Raw genomic sequence first — 21,697 nt, 5'->3', positions numbered from 1 at the left:
ATTCACTTACCGTATGTGTATCCCTTACTTATCATAAACGAATACATATCAAACATATAAAAATAATAATCGAAAAACTTACATAATATAATTTTTATAAATTTATTCGCAATAAACCATAAGAACATAAAGATCCCGTATTACACGAAATATGTTAGAAGAAAAAGATTCTAATTATTTCTAATGCAATAATTTTACAATAATAATAATAAAAAAAGATTTGAATGAAGTAGGTTTGTTCACACATTTAATGACAACCTGTACTACATAATATAAAGTATTTGATTATAACAAGGCGAAGCAGACCTTGTGATTTTATAATTATATTTTTATAATTATATTTTTCTTGTATTTTTTCATTTTCTTTTCTTGTTGTCAGATAATTATGAAACTATTATATTACTTTTACTCCATCTAATAAGAGGAACACACCTATTACTTCATAGCGTTCTTTTTTTCGAGAAGTACCTCCCGTTATTTGCCATATATATAAGACACATTTTATTCCTTCGGACAAATAATTCTGTTTTTAAACTTGTGTTTTGTTCTCCCTTGTTCTTTACTCTCTTCTTTAATGACATCTTCATTCTGTATATACACTATGCACAGCACTTATAATTTTACAAAGCATTTTGCTACCGAAATTTACAATCGAGTAAGTAAATTACCATTTAAATTGCGATTTAATCAAAAGTAAGTGTATATGTTTAGTTCTTACGTATCTCGCGTGTACATAGTACATTTGTATGTGCTTATGCGTTTGCACGTGTGTACCTGTGTGTCTATATATATATAACAATCACATATGTATATGTATATATATATGTAATGAATATTGCTTTTTGTACATCGTATCGTGGTATGTATACACATGTACGTGAACTTACGTGCCACATTTCACCTTATTCTAAGGATCATCTTACTCTGAAGAATCACTGATTAATTCGCAGTTTGGACAATCTCAAGCGATGATTTACAAAAACGTTATGAATATATAACAATGATGCTCTGTTTTGTCCAACTACTAACACGGCTCCGTTCATTAGCCACGGTACGATTATCGTTTCGCAAATTAGCAAACAGTGTCACAATTTAATCGGAATACATACACGTGAATTTGATTGCGACTACTAGGGCGAAAAATAATTTGTTGCTCTTTTAGCTTCTTACGACTTGACCTGAAAATAATCATATTTTCCGCGGTATTTAACAAATTTCTACACGGTTTATTTCAATTAATCCTCTCTCTTGAATCGAATAACACTACATTTGTCGTTTTACAATGCCTTGTGGTTTTGGTACCTTTTAACAGCTACGAAATCCTTTCTCCTTTTTGTATAGAGTTTATGAAACAACATAATCAAAAATAAATTTTAATTTTAAAATCGATTTACGACATTGATCCAGTTGATTCATATAAATATGTGCTTACAATTCAATTTAAATTCATAATCGATATAAATCAAGCTTTGAGACAGATGAAGATCGTTAAAGAAGGTGTGAATGATTTGTATGTAAGTGTTTAACAAAACTGAATACCAGCTAGACACGATTCAAAACGGCATATTTGACATCTAAAATATCTTGAAAATATTTTTGAAACTAATATTTTCGATGGAAATATTTTTTCAGAATCCTATAACTAAATTTAATAAAAAGATAAATTTGATAACATGTAATTGGTTTACAAGGTATTTAATTTTAAAATTGCTCTCGTATGAAGATCATAAGGAAGAAACATAAGTACATTTTTGTTGACGTTTTTATTTTTATGGCATTTAATAGTTGAAAAGATATATTTTAACATAAAATAGCTAAAAACAGAGAGTATCTCTTAGGTTCAGAGATATAGTTAATAATATTTTGTAAAAGCTAAATTTGTAATTGTTAACGCAAATATTATTTTAATATTCTAACAAACAATATTTTTAAGATTATAAAAAGCATGAAAAAATCATGTTTAGCCTAAAAGCCAAATAAAAAGACACTTTTGGATTAATTTAATATCGTACTGAATTTTAAAATTGCTACCCGGTTAAAAACTGGGAAATGTATCTGATTTGTCGTTTCTTGTTCCGTGGTCTTCATATAAAAATAACAAAATGTAACTTATCATGTCCTTTGTCTGCCTTCGTCTGGTTTAAAATACCTGTTTCGATAAACAACACAAGAAACACTCCAAATTATTAACCGTTGCCCGTTGCTCATTGCTGTTCCACCAGATCGATCGTATATACTTGCAGCTCTCCTAACCTTTAAAAAGAATAGAAAGAGTTTCCGTACTTTTAGCCGTCGTAACGCAAGATTTCGAAATTCCCCCACGTAAATTTGCCACCCTTAAAGCACGCCGGCTCTCGAGCGCGTTAATTTTGCCAGGCGAATTGATTTTGACCCTGCCATGGCTATAGCCGTTCGCTCTCGCAGTCGCAGCCCGTTCCTGCATTAACTCTGCCCAGTTAGATCGAAGTTGCGAACCGCCAAGAGGGAGAGCCCCGGGATCAGCAAGAGGAACGAGAGCCAGAGAACGAGGGAGGGAACAAGAGAGATACGTGGTTTAAAGGGAACGTGTTAGCTATATGAGCTTTAGAGAGGTTATGGCTGCACGATGGGGGCGGGGTGAAAGAGAAAAGAAACAAAACGTACAGGTCGAATGGAAATGAAAAAAAGAACGAGAAATATGTTTTACTAGGACCAAATGCAGTCACAACGATAAAATCAAGAATTGAAAAAGAAGAATAAAGGAGATCTTAGAGGAAAAATTTAAAGGAGAACATAGAAGATAGGTATCTTGGACCTAGGAATATAGAGACCTAGCATGGAAATTATTGTAGAATAGGTCTATCGAGGAAATTGTGCCTAATTTTTATTAGAAACTGTTTGTAATGCACGTAGGTGTATACATTTATCATTTATTACAAAACACTGAATATAAACAGTGAAAGCGAAAGATGCTTTATTTTTTTTATTTGAAACGTAAAACATAAATTACTTTATACTCAAATCTTTTCTTTCAAATTTTATAAATTTTAATAGTATTATGATCTAACAGCAATTTTTTAGAAAGGATTTAAACTTTTAGGCATTCGTGTTAATCTGTGACTAATGCCCTTGATAATTTGCGATACAGAATACGCAATTAATTAAGAAGTAACTAATTAAGTATGATTAGAAACCCACTTAGGTGAGTTTTATTCCCACCTAAATACTTACTAAGCTATATTCCGATTTTATATTCCATGATAAGAAGAGACTCAAGAATTAAACAAGGAAGACGACATTGGTGAATGTAGCGGACAAAAGGAACAAAGCGAAATAGAAAATAAAGAAAAGCGAAAGACAAAATAAAAAATAAAAGATTAACAGAGCGAGAGCACGTAAAAACGATAGAGTGGAGGAATGAAAATGCAAACAGATAGAGACAAGGTGGGAGAAGGAAAACAGAGAAAAGTAATGGCATGTGAGAGATAGAGAGAACACGCAGAGAGGTTTGTGTTCTAAAGCCTACAACCCACCCCCTATAAATTCAGCCAGGGGGCTTTCCATTAAAGGGAAACTGTCATTGCGGGAGTGTTTCTGTCGAGCAACTTAAAGTTGGATGGAACGTTCCAACCTAACCTATAGGGTCACGAAGATATGAGCATATCTCGCTTTAAAGCAAGTCGAATTCTATCGCATCTCGCACAGACCCTCATGGATTACCCCCATCTTCTTCGTGCAATTTCTCCTTCTTTTTCTCATCTTTCTTTCTTTTTGTTGCTCTTTTCTCTCGTTACCCTTGCGACCCTCGTGTAGAGACGCGTCTCTGACGCTCGCGAATCGCACGAACACCGAGGGTGTCGAGAACGCTGCAGGGATCCTCGTCGATGGGAATGGCATCGTCGCAAATTAGAGGCTACTCCCTTTGGCTGAGGCAATGCTGTATTATGGGATTCTGCGACATGATCAAGGGGGGCCTGGTAACCACGGCAGCGTTACGGATCGATCAGTAATACCGCGATCGATAACGCGTCTCCGCAACGTTCAACCGAAGTCGATGGAATATTATGCCAGCGAGAATGAACCGTTACGAGTTTAGGACTTAGAACTAAATTTCGTTTTAGAGCAGCCAATTAAAATTTTTGGCCCACTGTTTCTCCTTCGATAGCACTTGTCTGGTGGAAGTAAAAAATGCCACTTTCTAATTTAGCGAAGCATGGGTTCAAACCTTATACTATCTGTAAATATGGATATTTTACGACTTATTTTGACGAAAACGTACAGGTATGGATACGTTTCTCATTCTGAAAGACTTTTTTAACACTCTAGTCGACGTAGCTTGGTCCCGAAACTTTTTTTACCACATTACTGTGTTGACTGTATAGTGTATAAAAGAGAAAAAAAGATAAACGTGTACGGATATGGTTTGGCGTATCGACCGAGGTTCGCAATTTACAAGAGGAGAAACTACGTACTTGTTCGCTTGGAAATTCTGCCGATACACTCGAACCGCATAATGCGATGTTAGAGCAAATCAATTATGACCGCAGTTAACGATTCATGGAAATTACATATGACAAATAACAAGGATATGTTGATGAATGAATAGACGCATGAACGGAGAAAAGAAATTCATTCGGAGCATAACGTGAAAAAAAAAGGTCGTGTAATTTCATAATAATAATGATCGATAATATTTCAATAATAATAATAATAATAATAATAATAATAATAATAATAATAATAATAATAATAATAATAATAATAATAATAATATTAACATTAATAATAATAAGTATAATAATAATAATAATAATAATGATAATAATAATGATAATGATAATGAAAGTGATAGTAGACGATAGCGATAGTAGTAGCAGCAGTATCCGTATTAATAATATATAATGTTTGGCATCGTTATCTTCGCGTCTGTACAATAGTTTACTGATACTCAGCTCGCTTCGATGTTTTTTAATCATCGAAGCTTTTCCCCATTTCTGATTTGTATACAGAAGTTCGTGTCGCATTTTGGTTATTTAACAATATGCTCCTCCGATATTAGCGATATTACAATGTATTTATCGATAAATTTAATGAACCGATACGGTAAGTTAATAATAACATAATAATAATAATGCTAATGGTAATGATATATAATAATAATAACTAATAACAACAATAACTAACGAACAAATTAAATATTGCAGTACAACTAAAAAACGTTAAATCGAGTTTGTATAAAAGCGTCTAACGCATTTCTGGTATATACGTATATGTTAACAAAGAAGTAGTGGTATCAGCAGCAGCAGCAGCAGCAGCAGCAGCAGTTGCAGCGGCGATATATTCAATTCTACGAATAAAATATATAAAAATTGTTACACAAGTTCACGCTGCCGAGGACAACGTCTCGAACCATCCCAATTATTACACGCTATTTATTTTATTAACAGAGCGAGAAATCTACTTAGCCACGCCAATAAATGAGAAAAATGAAGAAGAAATAATACGAAGGAGCGAAGGGAGGGATGTTAATGTATTTTTTAAGTGTGATATAGTTATTTGTGGTACATCATGTATAGGAGCGAAAAAGAATCTTTATTGTTAGACGATATTGATTTTCAACGAGATTTATAATCTTAACGCGTCGTTGAAGAAGACATATAAAATGCTTCTAGCCACGTGCTTCTTGCAAACGATAACATATGGAAATTAATATTAATAAATAAGAAGGAAAACAGAGAGGAAAATCTTTCCCATAAAAAATTAGAAAACTTAATATGTATATCATAGTAAGTAGGAATTAATATAATTAATTTTTATTTCTTAAATTAAGCGCGTTCCAAATTCTTTTCAATATGCTGGTTCATTTCAGATATCTCCATGTTAGTTAATTGCATACGCTACCCATAAGTTTGGAAAAACGAACAAACGTACGATAAGAGAGCACCACTCGCAGGAGGGAATACTTTCCCGTCGTGAAGAAAAAAAAAAGGAAACGAGAAACAAATTATTCTAAACTAATGGCATGCTTGTACTATATGTCGTGAAGTGATTCAGTGAACGTATTGTGCTTCTTCATCGTTGTCTCAAAGGAGCTGCTAAATGAAACGAATGGTAAACCGCAAACAATGAAGTTATGCGTTCGTACATTTTGAATGCGAAATATCAATGTATTTTTCTCTTTCTATAGATCGTTTGATTTATTGCTGTTTCTCCGGATTTATCGACAATTCGAAACAAGACGTCAGGTCACTGGATATGGTTTTCGGTTTGGATTACGACGTTCTTTAAAAATGATATTTTGATTCATGAAACGTCGTCTGCTGTTCGGCCAACCGTGCGAAAACTGCTATACGTACTTATGATTCTCGGGTAACACGAATCTATCATCGTTATAATACTGCATCGAATTCGTTGACTTTTCCAAAATAATATAGAAGAAAAAAAGAAAAAGCAAGACAAATAGAAATTCGTTTTAAACAGTAACGCGAAAGGCGAAACAAGGGGAAGAAGAAGAGGCCGAAATCGATCGTTGTTACTTCAGCGAGGGCTTTCACGCCGCTGCGTCCAGTACACATTCGGCTTTTAGAAGATGAATTCTTCAACGGCGGCCTTCGATATGCATAAATCAGTTGAACGCGCAGCTGGCCTCAGCAACGCCGACGCAACAGTCGAGTTAACGCGCAACTTCAATATTACGCGTTTTAAAGCCAGCTACTTTCTTCATCCTCCAAGTAATTGAGACTCGAAGCAACGTATTGCACGTTCTTCCTTTGTTTTCTTTTTTTTTTTTTCTTTCTGCGATTTCAACACGTGATACGTGTCTAATGTACAGTATGTATAAACGAATACATGTTTCTCTTTCTATATACAAATGATATAAGGGTTTATATCGTTTATATCTAAAAGCAACTTGGGCGAACTCATACGTCGGAACAATTACTTTTGGTACTGTTTCGTGACCGGTTCTTCGAACATGCATTCAAATAAAATTCTTATCATCTCTTTCTCTTTTCATGCTCTGTATTATTACAAAATCGCCTCTCGGTAATTAACGAGAAAACAAAGCTTCATAGAGCATTTTCTTCGAATTGAATTTAACTATTGGCGTTAAGACGATACAGGACGTTCCAGGAACCGATCATAGGTTTTTCTGCTGCGACTGGTACACTAGGATTCAGGGTGTGTTTAAGGTACGCATTATGGATTTCGTTATGCTACCTTAGTCTAAGCGTATCAAGGGACGGAGCGTTGGACGGGCCAAGGTTACTACAGCCGAAAGTCGACATTATCGGCGATTTAAAAGCCGAAAGAAAAGAAGAGAAACTCATCTCTACAGAAACAGCGATTACAATAAGTATGGTTTAATTCTGATACTATTCCATATTATTCCTACAACGTTTGGTTATATCTTTTCCCAGTTGAAATTTTATACACATACACGGATTGTACAGATTTAATGTTTAACGCCGTATTTATAATATAATATTTAATAAGTAAGATAAACAGACTCCGAATGATGCATGCTAAAGTTCATAATTCTTTTTCAGATTATAACATTACGAAAAATCGAACGAAGTAATAGTTCAAAATTTGCAAGTAATATAGGATAGAATGGAAAATATTCTTAATCCCTTGATAGGGATGATTTCTTCGGCATTAGCTCCTTCCAATCGAACGCTCGTCCCTTTTGACAACCTCACACTCACTCTCTCTTTCTCTCTCTCTCTCTCTCTCTCTCTCTCTCTCTCTCTCTTCATCTCGTTTTCACTCTCATGGTCTTAAACTAGTAAAAAAATGTGAGCCTTTCTTCCTATTTCCTCTCCTTCCCGGGTGTAAAATGCGACAAAGAGGGCGAGCGTGCGAGACGCGTGGATATACGATGGAGAAAAGTGATATGTGTTCTCTTATAACGCATCTAGGAAAAACCAACGCTCTTTCGTTTGTCTTTACCTTCCTTACTCTTCTTTCTTTTTCCTTCTCTTTCCATTTTGAATATACACACAGCAACACGAACACACACACGCACACGAGTTTTTGATATTGTGTTCGATAATGAGCTGGGTTTACGCGACGCGCTACATAGATGCAAATGACGCGGATGGGAAAAAAGCGCGCGATTGATAGAAACGAAACGCAGTTTGAACAAGAGGTGGTTGTAACCGGTAAGGAAATCGACTTTTGATTTGCGTCGCTTCGTTCGACATCCGCTGCCGCACAAAGCCGCTTTCCCCTCTATATTTATATACGAGTATGTATATAATTTTACATACATATTTCGATTGTTATATAGGTATTATTTTTGCTTTTTAAGCGACAGAGAATATACGATTACTGATTTCAATTCTCTGTCCGAGAAAATTGACAAGAAGATAGAAGCTTGAGTGGTGGAATAATGAAACGAATAGCGGAGGAGCGAGATGTCGGCAACCTCGAGCAGGCCTACTAATTTTAAACGAGCTGTTGCTTGTTTCCGACGCACGTCACTTGCATCTGGTAACTTTTCGCGAACGCAGCCTTAGACCTGTACAAAGCTACTAAAAAGTACATGTTTTACGTATATGCGTTTGCACGGACGAGTTTCGTTTATGGATAAATCGAACTGTTTATCGTGTTCATCTGAGAACGAATTACAGATCAGCGGATTTACATAATATCGATAATCTATCGTATCAATATTATTCGGACAAACTTGTATAAAATTTAAAAATCAAAATTATAGAATATTAAAATAAATCGAGAAACTCCTTTCCAGTATCGAATTCTAATTGGAATATTTCAAAATTTAACAAAAACGATATTCAAACGATTCTTTTAATATTGAAGCGCTATTGATGTTCTATTTTATAATAAACTATACGCAGATGCACAACGACGAAGCATTTCGATTCATCAGACACGTTTGTCACCACATGGTTTTGTTTTTGTGCTTTATGTCGTTCCACTCTTTTCTTTTACATTTGTTTCTCTGAAATAACGAACATGATTCGCGTCGATTCGGCTTTCCTTTATGATAATAACCCATATCTCTTCCCTTCGTCGACTTTTCGCATGAGAACTCCCATAGTCTTTTTCCCGATACACGGTCAGTAAAGTAAAGGCACGCGATAAAAAATGGAAGGATAAGGTCAAAGAGGTACGAACATGATCGCGGTGTCATGCGTTTTTCCGCCTTTCGATTACGTTTGATGATGTCCGACCGTTACCTTTCACTGTACGACACACCACGTGATTTTCATCTCATCGATCGATTACATTAAAAACTAAATAACGCAAAAAACCGAGAACAAATAGAATTTTCAATTAATATAATTATTTACCAACTACTTACTATGTATATCTTTAGAAAAAGAACGAACTCTTAAAGAATACAAGAAGAAAAAAAAGAATTAACTTCGGAAAATTTTTACTAATCTAAAACAAATCGATTACAAGTAAATTTTATTATAGATTATTATAGCAATTGCGTAAGAAACTTTTTACATAACAATTTCATTTAACTATAAAGCGCAACAGAAATTTGCTAATTGATCATACTTGTGCAAGTATGAAGAGCCTCATGAATAACAAGAAAGATTATTTCAAATTTTCCGATAACAAAAGCGCTCTCTTTCCACGTGGTATCGCTCAGTTGAGATTAATATGAAAGCCCTTTACGAAAAACCTTGGGAACGTACGTTTTTTTCAAAAACGAATCAATCTTTCATTTATTTTTAAATACGTGTCTAATCCAATAGTATTCTAATTCATAAACTCTGTTTTTTTCTCTGTTAGAGATTTCTAAATACAAGTTATCTTATTTCTTTTTATATACCAGGTAAATCTTAATCTTTAATTTAGTTAATTACGGTTAATATTCGTGGAAATTCGAAAAATCGCGGTTAACTCGTTTTTTCTCTTTTTCTTCTATCCAGCGGTTTTTCTTTCTCTGTCTCCCTTCCTCTCTCTCTCTCTCTCTCTCTTTTTTTGGTTTTCTTAGCGTACGTACGTTTATTGTTTATGAGATGTGTGTATAAAAAAATATGAATCGTTTCATTTCTTCTATTTAGAGGTAGATACACAGGAAACAGAAGCAGTGTTCTTATCTTTTTTTTTTTTTGTTCAGTTTTGTATCTTCTTTACGCAGCTTTCTTTCCTTTTTTTTTTTTTGCATGAAAACTATTGCTGAAGAGCCTTTTCTTTAATCTTCGTCACGTTTCGAACAATATTTGATCCATTTACCTTTCCTTCCCCCTCCCCCCGTTAATTCTACGTTCTACGATAGCCTGTGAATCAGTAATAGTATTAGGGAAACTTATCTTTCGGGCGAAAGAAAACGATCCGCGACGAAGTGAGTACAATGGAAAACGGATCTGCTACCTTTTGTGTTCCTCAAAATGAACATCGAATGTTTCGCCAGATTATTTACAAAATATTTACGTCATCTGACAAAATAATTTAATAATTTTTCTTTTTTTTATCTACAATCCCTAGTCGCTATAGAAAAACACTTACGAGTTCGACGTGACAAAAGAGTGATTATCCGATCTACGTAAAAAGACACGTAAAGCATATATATATATATATAGGTTAGAAAGATCGAATCTTTTCTTTCCTCTAATCGGTTTACTCCACATAATGATATATCTTAACTTGTTTGCCGCGAGAAAAAGAAAAGAAAAGAATGTTCACGCTACATTTGGTTATGTGCCCAAAGAGAAAAAATACAAAAAAAATTACTTACAAAATCAAATTGGCTGTAGTGTATGTCTCATTGTGATAGGAGCGCGTTTATGCGAGTATATATGTACAATTCGTAGGATTAAAAATACAACTATCACTATAATAATAATAATAATAATAATAATAATAATAATAATAATATTAATAATAATAATAATAATAATATTAATAATAATAATAATAATAATAATAATAATAATAGTAGTAGTAGTACTCGTGATAGTAATAAAAACTGGAACGTTAATGGAAAGTAGCGATTATAGTTTTGCGTATTACGTAAGTAATTATGTACAGAATAAACTTCACAATTTGACGAAGTAATAATATGAAAAGGAAAAAACAACAAACGAGCATTAAACACGATTAAACTCGAAGCGCATCGATGAAACAAAACGAATACATTAAGTCAGACTTTAATCTTGACCTGAAATGTTTAATAGCTTTTAACAAATCTCCGAAATTTCCTCCATTGCTTTCAATCTTGATTGATTTGCTCATTACTTGTTATTATACACTCTTTCTTTCTCAAACCTGTCAGACTTGTCTATTCTCGAGAAAAAATAATGGAATAAACGCAGAGACGTTAATTCGCATTGTAAAAATGTTGCATGCTGCAATTTTAAATCGTGTACTTTTATTGCGTGTGTGTGGTCCATTTCTCGACACCAAACACCCTGACAACATACCCTGAATTTTACTATGTTTTTTTTATCCCCTTTATATTTTTTTTTGTTTTCCGTGTTTCATTCATTCCCAATCCTCTCCTCTTCGCAAAATCGAGGTGATCAACCGTGACATACTAACGACTCGGTCAGAGAAAAGGCGAGAAATGCTTGTCAACAGAAATTTGCACAAACCAGCAACGTGATCGCTGGAAGCTCTGTGCTGAGTAGCGTCCCTGAGATCCGTGACAGTTGGCGCTAGTGTACTTGAGCGGCTTGGCGTCAGTCGCTACCGGTCCCGCTGTTTCCAAAGTATTCTCCGGCATCCCCGCGACATATTGGACACGTTCGATTTGACTGTAATTAAAAAATTAATAAATTATGGTCATTAATTGAAATTTAATTTAGGCAAGTCTCAAGCCTCAAATAATATTCTTAGTTTATAGATGATTATATAATAATTAATTTCAGGAAGCTCTTCAACTGTTAGTTTAGTATGTAATAGAACGAATTGACGATCCACCACAAAAGTATCAGCCTCGATGTATATAGTGGATCACTAATGGTCTATATAGAATCGTATTATTCTCAATAAACTTACTTTAAGCCACTTGTCGATGCATTTAGAATGGAATTCGTGCGAGCACGGTAGAACACGCAGTGACTGCAGAGCTTCAAAGTCGCACATGCAGACCACGCAGTTGGTTTGGTCTCCTTGGTGTGTTTCCGCGTTGAATTTATATGAAGGTAACTGCTCCACTTCAGCCCGAGTCAGTCCTCGTGGCTTAGCCTCTCCTAGTCTCTCTGCCAAAGAGAGCAGTGCTTCGTAATTTTCGGTCGCTGAGTCCGGCGAGGATAGGTCCGCCTGACTGTACGGAGATAATGGTGGATTGCTGAGCATTGCACTGTAAATTGCAAAATTTTGTAAATTAAACGAACTCGTCATAAATGAGGTTGAATCATGACTATTCATAGTAGATTTTTTACAAATCTTATAATTCTTTTCTATTTGTTTAGTCCATATTTTTTATTAATATCAATAGAATGTAGGTGTACATTCATATTTTTGCGATTGCAACTAAAAAAATGGGACCCGAGAGCATTATATCTTGGATGTATATATATAAAACTAAAGGTCATTTAGTATTAATGAAGTACAACGGGGATTTTTTTCACTCATAGACATGAAGATGTCTATGTATTTCCTTGGGCAGCACCGATTGGTATCAATAGTAACGACAAAGTGATACTTACAAGAAGTGTAACAGGAATCCCGAATAAGTAGCCGGTGCTATCGGAGGCGTACCTCTCCATCTACTCGACCTTGGTCGTCTGAGCGTGTGAACGTTGGACGGTGTGCGCCGAGTTCTGGTTTGAATCATTTCCAATTGACTGTTCCTCGTTTCTGATAAGAATATAGGAGTAGGAGTAGGAGTGGTAACTTGAGTTAGAGCTGGCGGTGAATACGAGTGTGGTAATGGTAATGGGGCACCGGCTGTAGCTCCCACTCTATGATGATGATGGGACTCTATTAACTCTAATTCAACTTCTCGCTGTAACAAAGAAAAAATGAAGAACGTTAGATAAATGTTTTCTCTTAGTAATGATAAAATATCCTGTATACTATAATAATTTGTCTCAACTGGTGAATCGTACCTGTTGGGAAAGTTGATGGTGCGCAGTGTAATGAGTAGTATGGACGGGTGGAGGAGGCGCGTGAGCGTGATGAAGAGCCGCTACAGGACCTCCGGTTGGTGTTGGGTATCCTCTGGATGCAGCGCCAACTATTGAACCGACCAGGCTGTGGCCTGGGTGGGTCGGATGAGCCGCTGAATAGTGACTATGATGGTGGGTAACCTGGGGAAATATAAATTTATCTATTATAATATTCTAAGTATCTCAAACTCTTTTAGGAATTTATTTAATTAATTAATTAATTAAAATTTAAATTAAATGTTTAGATTTATATATATTATATATATATATAATTACTCAAATTTTATATACATATAAATTTAGTATCTTAACTAGAAATACCATAAAAAGTAAAATTTTTTAAACGCAACAAAATTTACGTTATAAGATCATACAGAAGGAATATGATGTCATGTTTATAGAGGATTAGTTCCTGAATTTGTTCAAGATTATTGACTATTATAAAATTAGTTGCGATATTGATTTTATAAAACATTTACCTGACACGAATGTGCGAACGCGTGTGCTCCGGTCGGTGTGTATATGCCGTGCAGCTGGCATGGGATCCTGTAACCTGTCGCCTGAGGATGCCAGAGTGGTTCCCCGCTAACGGCAACCCCCAAACCGGAAACACCGACTTGCCCGACGTCCACGACCACAGGGCCGTTTGCTCCTTGCGCGGGATGGTGTCCCGTACCAGGTGGATGATGGGGATGCGTCTGATGCGCGTTATGCATATTATGATGCGAATTATGTATATTATGGTGCGAAATGTTGTGATGAGAATTGTGAATCCCATGGTGGGAGTTATGAATGGGCGGATGAGGGGTATGACCGGGCACGAAAGGGTAAGACAAGCCGAACGAGTCTGTGTATCGTTGATAACGATTTCTGATAGTTGGACTGCCGCGTGTCGACATGTGATTTCGAGGTGATCGCCTCTGGGGCGCCGTTGAGAACTCCCATGGCGGCGGAGTAGTGTGCAATGACGGTGTAGGCGAGGGTGGCGTAGTTTCACGAACTTCTATCCCAGAAACGGTACCATTACGGGATATTCGACGGCGCTTCCTCGAAGGAGATTCACTCTAAAATTATACCGATATCGATCTTGCATTGAAAGTAAAAAATTGTGATGGAACGATCGAACAGAAATTTTGGTAAAGTGCACAGACGTATACCTTTCTACCATCGTCTTGACTAGGCTGTCTGTAATATGGCGGCGATGGCTGGATTTGTACAGGACTCAGAGGCAGTTGGTTTGTCGCTGAAATAAAGATACAAGAAATAACCTCTCATTCACTTTCAGCCATAGGGTCAAAGAAGCTATGTATATGTATACAATGGTCGTACACTAAATCAAAAATCTATAAACAGCACACTACCTAACAGTCAGAAGTAATAAGACACCTACCAGTTACATCTATTAGGAGATTCTAATAAATTTTATTTCATTTAATATTTCGTATCATGAGTAGAATACAGATTTATAATAAATAGATTACGGATGTTTATGCATTTGTGGGAAATTGAAAGGTGTAAAAATGCACAGAACATACATAACATAACAAAATAGTACCCCTTACGACATTTAGTTGTTGAAATTTCACGCATACTTCTCCTTAGATTTTATTTCCTTAGTTGCATCATATGAATACGAATTTACATAAACATTCGCAGTTTAATAATAGAATAACTAAGAGATAAAAACATAGAAATTCGATCTGTACTAAATATCAACATGTGTGGCAATATTTACTGGTATTATTAATGTATACATGCATATATGTGTGTATACATTACTTTATATGTGCATACTATCATATATGCATGTATAGTATAGTATAGCATATATAATAATATATGTTTGTACAATGTATCTCGAAAGTCTAAAGATACCTTGAGAACTTCTACGATATTCCATATCGACGCCGCTAGCTCCAAGACCTGGACTCATGTTCAATAATGGACCACGCATTGCGTTCTCCTGCGAGTACATATATCTTTTAAGAAAGAAAACACACAGATACTGACTCGTAGATAGTACAGAAGGAGGGGTACTTACTTGCCCGCAAATGTTAATGTGCAACGGTGGAGAATTGGCCGGTGGGCCCACGGACTCTTGTGGAAAGTGAGCCGGTGGACCTCTTGATTGCGGACTGTGCTGCGGGGGCGGTTTGTACCCCACGCTAGACCCGCCTACGTTCCCGTGATACGAAACTTCCTTGCCGTTTGGCCCGGAAGACGTACCGACGCCAGGACAATCCCTAAATACATAGAAAATTGTTAGCGATCATATTAGAAAGGACGACGAGTGTCGACGTTACCATGAAATCGAGGTGTTTGGCATCACATTGCATAAGACACTGGTGCATAAGATTCTGCAGAACTTTTGGAAACAATATTTTTTGGAAAGTTTCAGAGACTATATCTGTGTAAAATTTTATATCAGATTCAAAATAAATAATAAATAACAATTAATTCGTAATAGATCGGAATTACAATTTATTAATTATTAATTAATAGATCTTTTCTTAGATTTATTAGATTCAATTTGAAAATTGAAATAGAAAAATGTAAAGATCGTAGCAGAGTTAATACAGATAATGAGGATTATTCAGAACTTATAGTAGTTAACAATTCCAGTAGTTCCACAGAAATTCTTATAGATCGTTTAGAATCATTGAATTACATTACATTGAATTACAAGTACTTTCACCGTAACGTCGATATACGCATAACTTGGAGTTCATTTTTCCTCCTTGAACACGATTTACGTCAACTCTTGATCATTCACGTGTATCGATCTATCGAACAATTAATACGAGTGCTACTGATCGGACGATTCCTTAATATATGACACAATTTGATGTAATAATAAACATGATTTTCTTCTATTGTAGAATATAGAATATTACTATGGTGATGACAACGCACCTGCTGTATCAATCTTAATACTAGAACTATCAGAGTCATCAAAATAACAAATTACAATTCTTTATAGAAATTTCATAAATTTTTCTCGTAGATTTGCAAAGAATTGGATTTGCATTTTTAGAATTAGAAGCAATATTTGATTTTAAAATATATTCTTTATGTAACTGCCATCTTGATCTTTCGACATATACAAGGTTTATATTTTAGTCAACGGTATCTGTAATGCTAATACGTTTACAGATTTAAAATAAAACAGTGTTCGTTTGACTAGATACGAAACGAGAATAATATTATTGTTAGTAACGCGTAGCTGAATAAATTCCATATTATGGCGTGTTTACATGAATCGTGTACGATATCCATAAAATAGCGATATGGGACGAATCCATTGTAAAACGTAGTCTTACTTTCACGGAAGCTTCTAGACGAGATAGTAACAAACAAAAAAAAAACAAAAAAAAACAAGTGACAACCAAGTACACGCAATACGAAGAAATGAACTGTATATCGTCAATTTGCTGGAAAAGTAATATATTAAAATAATCGTGTCACTTTTCAAACAAGTTGACAATACTTATAATTATTTAAAAAATAGTTGACATTCGGTGGCATGCTAAACAAGATAACCAGTGAAGAGAAGATTTAAACATGATATGTAGAGTACAGAGAAAATAGAGACGAGGAGAATGAAGAAGAAAATAATAATTCAAACAAGAACAAGCATTCGTTATGGCACAGAAAAAGATCATAGTTACATATTCTGTTAACGAATGCTAAAGATTGTTATTGATCTGTATATACATAATACCTTCAAGGTCGCGTGCTGTATGGTGTCTCATGCAGCTATGAACAGTTTCATCACAAACTCGCGAAATATAAATTTTGCAGGAAAGATATCATATTGAACAAAAATAATTAGCCGCGCGATATATTCTTACGAGTGTATTTAATCGTGCCATATATTTAGTTGTGTGAACATGTGTCATGTTTACATATCGTCGATTTACTACAAGAATAACACATAAAAAGACTGTCAATTTCGAGATATTTATAAAATTAGCTGAGCAATTATTTAGCTCTTTATTAGAGTACGAGTATCATAATTACGTAAAGATCAATGTGCCAATTTGTGAAAGAAAGCAAATATTCTCATTATTGAGTATTATAATATGTAATTAATAATTTTCTATTTTAAACTTTAAAGTTTACTTCTACTATTTATTAGTGTCACTCTTTTAGCAAATCGGTATGTATTCATCCTTCTATATTACATACGTACAACATGTGTGTATGTACAGGAGCAGTATCACAAAATCATCTCAATGGAACAAGCTAACATCTGTATTTTTCGCATGCACACGTGTGTTTATGTGTCGCGTGGTTCATAGACTAGAAATACCGTGTTTCCAACTCGCGGAATGTTAATCACAGTAACAAACTCGAAAGACAAGTCCCGAAATTCGATGAGATCGAGAGGAAAAGAAAAACGAAAGTTTCAACGGACTGACGGACACTAAACCGTGCATGTGAAAACGAAAAAGCACCACGATTGCATCTGTAGCGTCGCAACTCGAGGACAACGTTATGCGCGTTTATTATCGTCGATTAGAATGGTCGACTCTTCAATGTCGGTTACTCTGAAAATTAAATACACACTTACTAGGCGTAACGCGTAACTCGAACAGAAAACTTTCGCGACAATCACTCCCTTCCATATCGATCATTCATGTTGGTAAATGCGAAAACCTATCGACGAATGTTCGATTCTCGATCGATCGATAGCGTAACAAAGTGACCTTCTCAAGAATTACACCGATGTATACGTAATTCTCGACGTTACGAACAGTTATGTAACCATATAGGCAAATAAAAAAAGTCTAGCGATAACAAATCGTAACACTTTCGATTACTTCGTAAAGTGTAGTTTCGTATACGAATGGGTTGCGCAGCATCATACGATGCTAACTCTGAAAAGACTCTATCGCATCTTCTCGAGAATTTTTAACTTGGCTGTAGAGTCGACTGTGGAGTCATCAACCCCGCGAAATTTTAAACTGTCTGTACAGAGTAAAGTATAAAATAACTTTAGAATATCGAACTTTTGTTTAGTTTTCTAACATTATGAAATGCCTTATATGTAGTAGATAGTCGCACGAACATAGTACAGAATAAAATAACAATTACGTGTACGAAAATCTAAAGAAAAATATCTTTCACAAAAACCTAAAGAAAAAGCAGAAGAATGTTTGCAAAATATGAAGTTTATGTAGAAACGTAACATGTAAAGAAAAAAAAGAATGATATTGCAAAATTTGTGATATAAGAGAATATGCACAGAAGGTGCACTAGGTTCGTTATTGCAATGATATACCCGTTATGGAAGCGTGGTGGTGGACATTGTCGATACGGGTATTCCTTGTTGCCGGTGTATTGCTGAGGTATCTGGGCGTGCTGAGGGTGCTGATTATGAGGGTGCCATCCACCGCGGGCGTGAGGGGGCGCTGGGGGTCGAGAGTGGGGCCCTGCCGGGGTGCCAGCAGTTACTACGGCCCTATAACGTCCCTGCATGCCCAAGCCGCGATGCTGATGACTCCCAGGGCCGTTCATTCCCTCCCCCTTTGCTCTGTCTCGTTTCGATCCTATTATTCTACCCTTTCGTTCTCTTTCTTCCTTTTCCGTCACTCTTACTTTTCCTTTTTTCTTTTTCTTTTCGTTTTCTCTCTTTCACAACGAGAGCCACACGGTATCGCTCCACCTCTTTTTTTTCTCCCTGCTGGTTTCGTTTTCGTGGTTGAAACGGGAGGACACGACACGGCAAGGCGGAGGAGGTTAACCTCGCCTCGTGATTTTGCCCGACCTCGTACACGTTTCTGGCCCCCTTCAGTTCGAAACGTGCGCGCCGCACGTTAACTCCTCCGACTCCGGCTATCGAGAGAGAACCTGGCGAGATATTCGAACGTTACACGGCGAGAAGAGGCTAGATGATCGAGAGGCGATTTCCACCTCGCGCGCCGTTCTTTCGAAATGTCGAGAGAACATCCGAGCTCGCCGCCATGTTCGAGTGTTGCTCGAAACGCCAGAGACGACGCCGCTGATCTCAGGAGCCCCGTACTTTTGTCGCGTCGCGTACTTGTTTTTTGAAGAGAAATGCAATTGCGAATTTTTTCTATCTCCTTAATGTTGTAAGCATAACGTAAATATAAATGAGATGTAAGATTATGAAAGAAAGAAAAAAAATATGTCATTTTCGATAGGTAGTGTGAAGACGAACAAGCAGCGACGTGATCTAAATATGTATGATATCGCGGAATGATTTTTGGTCACGTACAAAGTAGTAACAGCCGATAATAAGAACAGAGAATGTGTCTTAGAAACAAACATACCATGCAGTAATACACTGTGATAATTGTATATAAGAATAAAGAAAATGTATAGATATATAATATATATATATATACTAGAGGAATTATTAATTGTTTTACTGAAGCTACATCTGGCGAATCTCGCGGAGTTCGCGACTGAAATAGTTCAATTATAATTAACGATAGAAACACGGCGATTTCTATTTCGAAACATCATCTTTGTTAAACTACGTGCTCGTATTTGTTGGCAAAGTTTGAGTGAACATTCGCATGCTTTTTCCGGGCAACTAGAGCTCTGAGTGGCGACGAGTTCGGATACGTTTCCGGTTGAGAAAAAAAATCTCCCCGCCACCTACTGGTCCAGAATCGAATTTCAGGGGTTCAATGATTCAAGGAAGATAATATTAATTACGTTCCAATGAATTCAAGCAATTCGATATAATACAGCAGTACAGGTTTAAAAGACGCTTTCAAACTTTAATTATTTCAGTTAAGGTTCTGAACTGTTAACTTTCGATTCTGGTCCAGATTGCGTCATTTAATATCTATGTAACAAAGCTAAAAATAATTTTATGTCTTTCTTATGCTTAGTTTAATCTTTGTTACTGTTTTGTGTGTTCAATTTCTTTCTTTACAAAAACCACGATCTCGTTGATCTTAATTTCTCTCTTATTTTTTTAAACTTTCATTTTACTCGTTTACTTGTTTAATTTTTTTCTTTTTTTTTTGTGAAAGAATAATACTGCCATTGATGTTTGTTTCTCTCGCTCGCCGTTAGCAAACGTTCACGCTCTCGTCATCGTGCTCGCGTATCCCGTCATGAAAAGGAGCGAATCGCGGTTTGCGTTTGCAACGTATGCAAATCACGCTTAATAATTCCGTAGGAATATTTATGAAATCACCGTTCGTCGATTTTATTGCTCGTTTATGCACATGTTGACGTCGTCGTCGAAATCCAAGAAAAGAGATAAGAGGGAAAAGAGGGGCAGAGAAAGAAAAAAAGAATTGCGGGATTCGATGCGAAAATGAAAATTGATAATCATTGAAATTTAAATTATCATTTGTTAACCTCTGTTTGGTCTAGCGATGCACGAGCGACGTTATACTACTAGCTTGATTTTATACAGGGTGTTTCAAAATCTTGGTTCCTTTTTTCACTTGCCATAAGGTTACTTTAAGATTATTCCGTATTTTTATTAATTTTGCTACTTCGCGAGAAAAAAGGATCGTTGAGTATAATCATTAATTAACTAAACGATAAATGTACTTTGTTCTCAGTAAAACTAGACTCAAATTTTAGTGCATTAATGTCTTCTTTACAAAATCATGCCAAATTAGAAAATATGTCTTTGTTACTAGTAACTAATAAAGAAATAATTTTATACATAAACGAAAAGTGGACAAAATTCAGTTTTGGAGGGGTTAATATATCAATGTAGCGTTAAATTTTGAAACATCCTGTAGATTCGGAGTTCGTTAAAGTTACGACAGGTCCAGATGCGTTAAACGTTGACGATCAACGACCAAGTCATTGCCTCCTTCGAGACCACGACGTCCTCTTCTCTCGTTCTCCTGTCGTTCATCAATTCAATCAGCCTGAGCATACGTTCTGAAGGAAAAAATGTGTTCGTCGAAATCGCTCCTCTTCGATGGGCCGTCGACACGCGAGCCACGTTCTGACGTTCAAGCGTGAAAAGCTACAGGAGCATACGAAACAGACGGTGACAAATTCATCAAGCATACAAAGCTACCTACATACTACAATAATTAAGAATCATTAATTAGCTATTTTTTAGTTGTCCATGAAGCAGTGGAAATTTTAAAAAAGGAGATTAAATTCATTTGATAAGTAAATACTGGAAGCAGAATAGCGTAAAAGAAGAAGGAGAAGCATTTCATGCAAAGAGCACAGAGGATGCACAATAGTTAACAGACGTGGATTTCTGGTGATAGATACATGATTCTATGATAGCAATGGTACCGATCAATCCATTAAGGAACAAACTGTAAAATAATTTTTAACAGTTACGCAATATTATTGGGAAATGTATGAATAACTATATATTATACATAGCTTTATCTGCATAACAAAATATTGACATAATTGTGGCTCTTCGGATTTAAAATCTAAAGTAACAATATACCGTTTCAACGACATACGAACAATATATTAGAATTTAAAATGAAAATAGTTTATTCTTAGATTGGCAATTTTTATCCATTTATGAGAAATTTGAAGATGGAAGAATGCACATAATATGGAAAAATATACAAAATATATCAAGTATTGCGTGAAATTGTAGCATGTTCATTCCCGATCAAAAGATTCAAGCATGCTACACGATT

General features: G+C 35.6%; 1 protein-coding gene across 11 annotated transcripts in view; it reads right to left on the bottom strand.

Annotated features, from left to right (window-relative positions):
* Window positions 1-83: 83 nt before the first annotated feature.
* Window positions 84-21,697, bottom strand: part of mura (ring finger protein murashka) — a 46,364-nt gene continuing 24,750 nt past the window's right edge. For 2 of the 11 annotated variants that reach the window (XM_076625176.1, XM_076625178.1), the window contains exons 2-10: window positions 18,361-21,048; window positions 15,118-15,319; window positions 14,952-15,039; window positions 14,234-14,319; window positions 13,556-14,140; window positions 13,017-13,217; window positions 12,615-12,913; window positions 11,962-12,265; window positions 5,551-11,717 (exon numbers count right to left, since the gene is read on the bottom strand). In XM_076625176.1, coding sequence (XP_076481291.1) covers window positions 11,643-11,717; window positions 11,962-12,265; window positions 12,615-12,913; window positions 13,017-13,217; window positions 13,556-14,140; window positions 14,234-14,319; window positions 14,952-15,039; window positions 15,118-15,319; window positions 18,361-18,596 — 2,076 coding nt within the window. In that variant the 5' untranslated portion in view covers window positions 18,597-21,048 and the 3' untranslated portion in view covers window positions 5,551-11,642. Of the gene's footprint in view, window positions 5,327-5,550; window positions 11,718-11,961; window positions 12,266-12,614; window positions 12,914-13,016; window positions 13,218-13,555; window positions 14,141-14,233; window positions 14,320-14,951; window positions 15,040-15,117; window positions 15,320-17,268; window positions 17,830-18,360; window positions 21,049-21,697 lie in introns of those variants that run through there. The other 9 variants (XM_033347331.2, XM_033347335.2, XR_013060252.1 and 6 more) reach the window with 8 other exon arrangements.

Source organism: Bombus vancouverensis, chromosome 15 (genome assembly GCF_051014615.1).
Source record: "Bombus vancouverensis nearcticus chromosome 15, iyBomVanc1_principal, whole genome shotgun sequence".
NCBI classification, from domain to species: domain Eukaryota; kingdom Metazoa; phylum Arthropoda; class Insecta; order Hymenoptera; family Apidae; genus Bombus; species Bombus vancouverensis.
The sequence above is the reverse complement of the archived record's forward strand: the minus strand, read 5'-3'. Positions and strand labels throughout refer to the sequence as shown.